At 33.4% G+C, this 8,423-nt stretch overlaps 1 protein-coding gene across 1 annotated transcript; it reads left to right on the forward strand.

The window, feature by feature from the left end:
• Positions 1–3,946: 3,946 nt before the first annotated feature.
• Positions 3,947–4,895, forward strand: LOC125845759 (uncharacterized). Its single transcript, XM_049525293.1, has 2 exons — positions 3,947–4,500; positions 4,586–4,895. The coding sequence occupies exons 1-2, from the start codon at positions 3,947–3,949 to the stop codon at positions 4,893–4,895; spliced, it is 864 nt and encodes a 287-aa protein (XP_049381250.1).
• Positions 4,896–8,423: the final 3,528 nt, after the last annotated feature.

Here is an 8,423-nt window from a genome sequence, read left to right on the forward strand (position 1 = left end):
AGATTCCCCACGAAATTCTCTTGAAGTTAGCCTTTTGAAGCACCTAATTTGGACTCAAAATGAAGGAGAAATCTTATGTTGAAGTTGAGCGAAAAAAAATGGACGAAAATCGTCCTAAAATCTGGAAATTTCCAGATTTCCCTCCGCCGCCACGTGGCGTTGCGTGGTTCTGCCACGTCACCGCCGCGTCAAAATTCTACAACCCTTCAAACTTAAATTTCGATGTTTCGGACTCGTTCGGAGTCGGAAAAATACAAAACATATATGGAATCTGATTGGAAACGATATTTCGGACTCAACCGTGAAGGCGGAATTTCCATTTGGAGATTGCTTCGATGAAAAGTGGGTCTCACACCCAGTATCGTTTGAGCCAGATTCCACAACTGCCATCTAAAGCCTCGGGAAGTGAACAAAGGGTCGTTCTAGACCAAAATTGATCTTCCGAAGCTAACCTAGCTGTCAGAATTTTCATCTGAGCACGACTCCCAAATATTGTGGTTTAGTTAGTGAATTTAGTTGTTGGAATTAGGTCAAAACTAATGTAGTTAAAGTTAAAAAGTTGTTAAGTTGTTTAAATAAGTTAAACTAAATAATGTGGTTTAGTTAGTGAATTTAGTTGTTGGAATTAAGCCAAAACTAATGTAGTTAAAGTTAAAAAGTTGTTATGTTGTTTAAATAAGTTAACAACAAATAATGTGGTTTAGGTAGTGAATTTAGTTGTTGGAATTAAGTCAAAACTAATTTAGTTAAAGTTAAAAAGTTGTTATGTTGTTTAAATAAGTTAAATTAAATAATGTGGTTTAGTTAGTGAATTTAGTTGTTGAAATTAAGTCAAAACTAAACTAGATAAAGTTAAAAAGTTGTTAAGTTGTTTAAATAAGTTAAAATAAATATTGTGGTTTAGTTAGTGAATTTAGTTGTTGGAATTAAGTCAAAACTAATGTAGTTAAAGTTAAAATTTTGTTAAGTTGTTTAAATAAGTTAAAATAAATCTTGTGGTTTAGTTAGTGAATTTAGTTGTTGGAATTAAGTCAAAACTAATGTAGTTAAAGTTAAAAAGTTGTTAAGTTGGTTAAATAAGTTAAAACAAATATTGTGGGTTGGTTTGTGAATTTTGTTGTCGGAATTAAGTCTAAACTAAACTAGTTAAAGTTAAAAACTTGTTAAGTTGTTTGAATAAGTTAAAATAAATAATGTGGGTTAGTTAGTGAATTTAGTTGATGGAATTAAGTCAAAACTAAACTAGTTAAAGTTAAAAAGTTGTTAAGTTGTTTAAATAAGTTAAAACAAATATTGTGGTTTAGTTAGTGAATTTAGTTGTTGGAATTAAGTCAAAACTAATGTAGTTAAAGTTAAAAAGTTGTTAAGTTATTTAAATAAGTTAAAATAGATATTGTGATTTAGTTAGTGAATTTAGTTGTTGGAATTAAGTCAAAATTAATGTAGTTAAAGTTAAAAAGTTGTTAAGTTGTTTAAATAAGTTAAAATAAATATTGTGGGTTAGTTAGTGAATTTAGTTTATTGGAATTAAGTCAAACTAAACTAGTTAAAATTTAAAAGTTGTTAAGTTGTTTAAATAGGTTTAAATAAATATTGTGGTTTTAGTGAATTTAGTTGTTGGAATTAAGTCAAAACTAAAGTAATTAAAGCTTAAAAGTTGTTAAGTTGTTTAAATAAGTTAAAATAAATATTGTGGTTTAGTTAGTGAATTTAGTTGTTCGAATTATGTCAAAACTAAACTAGTTAAAGTTAAAAAGTTGTTAAGTTGTTTAAATAAGTTAAAATAAATAATGTGGTTTAGTTGGTGGATTTAGTTGTTGGAATTAAGTCAAAACTAAACTAGTTAAAGTTGTTAAGTTGTTTAAATAAGTTAAAATGAATAATGTCGTTTAGTTGGTAGATTTAGTTGTTGGAATTAAGTCAAAACTGAACTAGTTAAAGTTGTGAACTTGTTTAAATAAGTTAAAATAAATAATGTCTATTATTTGGTGGATTTAGTTGTTGGAATTAAGTCAAAACTAAAACTAGTTAATGTTGTTAAGTTGTTTAAATAAGTTAAAATTAATAATGTCGTTTTGTTTGTGAATTTAGTTGTTGGAATTAAAATTATCAGTATTGTTTGTATAGATGGATCCTGATCATTGTTGGGTGTATAATAGAAACAATCCTGGTGGAGCGGGTATGATTCCAGAATTCGCAGAAGGTGTCACTTGATTTATAAATCATGCAAAGACACTTGATGATTTTTTAACTTGAAGATTGATTAGGCGTCCGTGTGTTAATTATGAAAATATGAGATATCATACAACAGAGACTGTTGCTATGCATCTTATGATGAATGGATTCAAACTAGGGTATACAATTTGGACTAGTCATGGTGAGGTTGAAAGTGACACAGTGTTTAATAACTTTGTTGTCGGTGAAAGTAGTAGATCTACCGAGCATAATTATTTTCAAGGTTCTAGAATGTCAGATATGGTCGATGATGCTTTTGGGATGCATTCTAATTTTGAACAAGGAGAAAATGTAGAAGAAGCTCATAATGAAGAAGCAAACATCTTTTATGAACAATTGCGTGATTGTAGTAGTCCTTTGTTCAACGGGAGTCAATACTCTAAATTGTCCGTTGCAGTTAGATTGTTAAGTATCAAATCTGACAATAATATTTCTCAAGGAGCAATGAACTCTATGATAGATCTTATAAAGGAATTAGTTGATCCNACACTCTAAATTGTCCGTTGTAGTTAGATTGTTAAGTATCAAATCTGACAATAATATTTCTCAAGGAGCAATGAACTCTATGATAGATCTTATAAAGGAATTAGTTGATCCCAATGTAGAGATTCCTAATTCTTATTATAAAGCAAAAGCATTTGTGTCGAAGTTAGGACTCTCCTCGATAAGAATTGATTGTTGTGAAAAAGGTTGCATCTTATACTATAAGGAGGATGTCGATCTAGAGTCTTGTAAGTTTTGTAGTCACCCTCACTATAAGACTGGTTCTACAGGAAAGAAACTTGCTATTAAGGCGATGTATTATTTACCTCTTATACCAAGATTGAAGAGGTTGTATGCGTCAAATAGCTCTACTCCTCATATGAGCTGGCACCGTGAAAATAGAAGGCCACCTGGTGTCATGTGTCATCCATCTGACGGAGAGACTTGGAAACATTTTGATAGAACTTATCCAGGATTTGCCGCTGAACCAAAGAATGTTAGGCTGGGTTTGTGTGCGGATGGTTTCACCCCTTTTTCAGTTGGGGCTGCACCATATTCTTGTTGGCCTGTGTTTATTACACCATATAATCTTCCACCTGAGATGTGTAGGACAAGTCCATATATATTTCTGAATTGTGTCATTCCTGGTCCGAGTAATCCAAAAAGCAATATTGATGTGTACTTACAACCTTTGATTGATTAGTTGACATTGTTGTGGCCTGAAGGGGGTAGAAACATGGGACAATACTCGTAAACAAAATTTCAACATGCGTGCTACTTTAATGTGGACTATTAATGATTTTCTTGCCTATGGAATGCTATCTGGATGGATGACTGCTGGAAAGTTAGCATGTCCCTACTGTATGGAAGATACTAAATCATTCACATTAAAACATGGCTGAAAAAATTCATGGTTTGATTGTCACTGTCGGTTCTTGCCACCTGATCATGAGTTTAGGAGAAAGAAATATGTATTTAAAAAGAATAAAACTGAACGAGATGGTCCACCCCCAATATTAACGGGTGATGCTATTTGGGAAAGGGTTCAAAATTTCCAAAGGTAACTGAGGAATCACCGTACAAATTTGATGGGTATGGTGTTGCACATAATTGGACTAAACAGAGTATATTCTGGGAGTTACCTTATTGGAAGGATAATTTGCTTAGACATAATCTTGATGTCATGCATATTGAAAAGAATTATTTTGATAATCTGTTCAACACTGTAATGGATGTGACTGGCAAGACAAAAGATAATGTTAAGGCGAGACTTGACTTACCAGAACATTGTAGACGACCGGAGTTGCATTTACAGGAGTCTGCCAACAACAAGTTACTTAAGCCTAAGGCTAGTTATTCATTCACAATGGAACATAACAGAAAAATTTGTGAGTGGGTGGAAAGCTTGAAAATGCCAGATGGATATGCCTCAAATTTGGGAAAGAGGGTTGACATTGAGTGTGGAATATTACATGGGATGAAAAGTCATGACTGTCATGTTTTCATGGAACAATTACTTCCTATTGCTTTTTGTGGATTGCCTGAAAACATATGGAAACCGATGACAGAGATCAATTTGTTCTTCAAAGACTTATGTTCCAGCACATTGAGAGTAGAGAATCTGGTTCAGATGGCCAAAAACATCGTTGTTATTAGTAATAAGTTGGAGAAGATTCTTCCACCTGGGTTCTTTGATGTGATGGAACATCTTCCCATTCACCTTGTTCATGAAGCCCTACTGGGAGGTCCAGTCCAATATAGGTGGATGTATCCTTTTGAGCGGTAAGTAACTATAACATATTTATTCTTATTTCATAAATCGTTCATATATCTTTTGAAATTATATATCTAATATAAAATTTTACAGGAGCATTGGCAAGTCTAAAAGGGGTATTAAGAATAAACCTAGGGTGGAGGGCTCTATGGTTCAAGTATATCTAGCTAAAGAAAGATCCCACTTTTGTTCTTACTACTTTGATGATTATGTGTCGTGTTTGAGAAACAGACCTAATCGACATGATGATACTAGGAATGATCCTTCAGTACAATCATTATCAATCTTCAACCAATCGGGTAAGGGTTCAAAAAAGCGTACACTGCGCAAACTTACCGAAAAGGAGAAAAAATCCGTAGAGCTTCACGTCTTGTTGAATTGTCCAGAAGTCCAACCCTTCTAAGAATAAGAAAATTAAATATGTAAACAACATATATTCAACTCCGATTTTATTAAGGAAACTAACTGTATTTTCAATGTGATTCTACAGTTATTTTGTGAGCCTGTGAGCCAATATGGTCATGATCAAGTGTTTCCATCATTTATAACGTGGTATACTAATTAGGTAAGTGTTGTAATATATACACCTATTAAGAGATTAGTGTACTCTTCTTTCTACTAACATTGCTTTTAATTTACTAACCATATATAGGTCTACAATTCAGAAAATGCCGCCACATTTGATCAATTTTTCAAGGATATTTCTTGGGGACCGATTACAGTTCACACAATGTCCCAATAAAACGTAAATGGTTTTAAATTTTCCACAGAGAAATACTCAAAGAATAAGAAAACTAATAATAGTGGTGTTTGGGTTAAAGGTGATGATGGAAATCAAAATGAGAATGTTGATTATTTGGCGTCCTACAGGAGATTGTAGAGTTGGAGTATTCGGGTTGGCCAATAAAAAAGAATAGTACTTTTCCAATGCAAGTGGTTTGATCCAACTTCAAGAGGTAAGAGAGAGCTTAAGCAACATAATATCATTGAAGTCAAGCACACTAGGAAGTATGAGGCTTATGATCCTTTTATTATTGCACAAAATGCTAAGCAAATGTACTATGCTCCTTATCCGTTGCGTAGGGATAAGTCTGATTGGTGGGTTGTAATCAAAGCAAAACCGATGGGGTGAGAGGAAGTTGAGAATGAATTGGATGTTGCATAACAAAATGAAATATTAAGTGTTCATCAAGTAGTGGATGTTGATTTAGAAATGAATTTGGAGCATCCTAATCACATTTTAGAAGAAGTTAATAGAGAAGAGTTAGATATGCCAACAAATATGGAGGAGGATGAGGAGGAAACTTTCGAAGAAGATGAATGGATAGATGAGGAGGAAACTCTCGAAGAGGATGAATGGATAGATGAGGTGGAAACTTCCGAAGATGATGCATGTGAATGGATAGATGATGAAGAAACTTCCGAAGAGGATGAATAACAAGTTGTATGTTTAGTTGGTGGATTTTTAGCTATTCATATTTGAGTATACTTTATATTTTAGTAGTTTTAACTTTTGTTTGACATTGTGAAAGACTATTTAGTAGTTTTAACGCGTCTTGCAAGATTGATTTGTGTCCATGTAGTGTTGATATTAAGCTTTAATTTAGGAATAATGTGTTTGCTAAGCATAAGTACTAACACTAGTTGATCCTATTGATGACAACATTGATTTTCTTGCAAGATCGATTTGTGTCCATCTAGTGTTAACACTTAGCTCAATTAATGACAAGTAGCAAATGAGTCATGTCAAAGAATCTTTAGAATTGCAGAGTTTGATACATAGAAAAGAGTTCAATCTTACAAGTTACAGTTCAATGTAAGCGTCTTACATCGATTTTTAAGTAATGTAGGTAGATATTCTGAAAGAAGTGAACACACATTCCCTTTATTGATCATTGAATTTGCAGAAACTAAGTGTTGTGACTGGAAATGGAGAAAAAGAGTTTAGGGACAATATTACCACTTCTCTGAAATATAACTTGTAAATTGAACAACATTGAAACAGTTTTCAGTATTACCAAAGCAATTTGAATGATAGATTTTGGGGAAACTCCTGTCCACCTCAGTCTGCCCATTTTGATCTGAAAGCAATTCCAAAAGCCAAAAAAGTTAAACATAAGCTAAAGTGAAATGCCTTAGGTGAAAGATAAATAACAATTTGTATGTTTAGTTGGTGGATTTTTAGCTATTCATATTTGAGTATACTTTATATTTTAGTAGTTTTAACGTTTGTTCGACATTGTGAAAGACTATTTGGATTAAGCCTTATGTTATGATAACTTTGTTTGATATATTTGTTCGACATTGTGACTTTATTTTGTACTACTTTGTTTTAATCTTTATATTAATTGATATAGATGTTAGATAAAGACAATGGTAGATCAAAAAAATCCGCTAATCCAAAAAAGAAATTTAAGGCCAATGCTATGAGAAGGCCCACTGGGGTCGTGATATCCGATGAGCCCTCTCGAGTTAATATTTCAAAACGAGCCTCAGTTTCAACTACTCACTCGGCACACCAGTCACATAATGCCTCTACTCATGTGGCTCCACAATCTAGTTATACTATATCTACACCCACTGTGGTACCTAGTTCGGGTTACCAAACATTGCAGGGCAATTCACATCTTGGTTGTGGGTCTACCATACCATCAGCTAGTGCTAGTCAGTGCAATAGTAATAGTTTGAATACTAGTAGTGGATCAATTGGACTTTCCAATCTTCATCTTGAATGCAATGGCTCAGAGCCTAATACTCCCACCACCCAACACTCAGATGCACATGGTCCTCAGCCAGGCGATAGAGTCAATTTTCGGAGACTTGTCATTGAGCCATTAGGATACAAGTATGATTCAATTATGTTTCATCTTTCATTTATCTATTTATATTTTAATTGATTGATTATTTTTTGTTTACTCTACTTTTTCAATGAACTCATATTTCAGCTTACGTCCGGATGTGGGTATGACAAAGATTATTTTAAAGTGCATCGGAACTCAGTATAATGGTGTGTATCCGAATTGGAGTTCAATTCCACTTAACACCTAAGGGCAGATGTTCAACGAATTTAACGTAAGAATATATATAAATTAAATTCACATCATATACATTTAAATTCTCTAGTCATTTGAACAATAAATATTTAGTTATTTTTTATTACAGAAATATTATGAATGGGCTCCTGAACACGAGGATGACGTTCAAGTGAACTTCAAGCTTAAAGCTTCAAAGTTGCTTTCTAGCACATTTTGTGACTGTCGGAGAGAAAACAGAATTCCTAAGTTTATGTTACCGGATCGATGGGCTCTGTTACTGAAACATTGGAGTACTGATGAAAATTTTAAAAAGAGGAGTGAGATTGGGAAGATGGCTCGCGCATCAGAAAAGGGAGGCTCTTTGCACACTGGTGGATCTATTAGCCAGGTTACTAGGAAGGAAAAAATGATATACTTTCTTAATTTAGTAAAGCAATTTTTTTCTTTTTTGACAAGTACTTTTTGGAAATTAATGAGATCAAATTCTAGATATGTTATTTGCAGGAAAAAGAGTTGGGTAGGCCGGTAGCTGTAGCAGAGATGTTCAAGGTTACTCACATCAAGAAGAGTACGAACCCCACAGAAGAAGAAAGATGGATTGAGCCACGTGCTCAAGAGACATATGTAAGAACTTCATTCAAACTAATCTTTTTTTCTTTTCCTTGTATATATATACTACATTCTTATTCGTAAAGTTCTTTGTTTAAATTACAGGATAGGTATATATGAATATCTCAGGAATATCGTAGTACTCTACCTCTTGAGAGTCAGGACAGACCATTTACCCAAGAAGATAATGAGAATCTTTGGAAACAGAGTGCTGGTGAATAGATTAGAGGTTCAGTTTACGGCTATCCAGAAAAGGCGTATCAGAAGAAGAAGTCTTGGTATTGTGG

Source organism: Solanum stenotomum, chromosome 11, assembly GCF_019186545.1.
Source record: "Solanum stenotomum isolate F172 chromosome 11, ASM1918654v1, whole genome shotgun sequence".
NCBI classification, from domain to species: domain Eukaryota; kingdom Viridiplantae; phylum Streptophyta; class Magnoliopsida; order Solanales; family Solanaceae; genus Solanum; species Solanum stenotomum.

Bases quoted from the DNA above. Each gene is read 5' to 3' on its own strand.
- LOC125845759 (XM_049525293.1), top strand. From the start codon at position 3,947: ATGGATGTGACTGGCAAGACAAAAGATAATGTTAAGGCGAGACTTGAC. The intron at 4,501-4,585 runs GTAAGTAACTAT...AAAATTTTACAG, and splicing joins TGGATGTATCCTTTTGAGCG to GAGCATTGGCAAGTCTAAAA.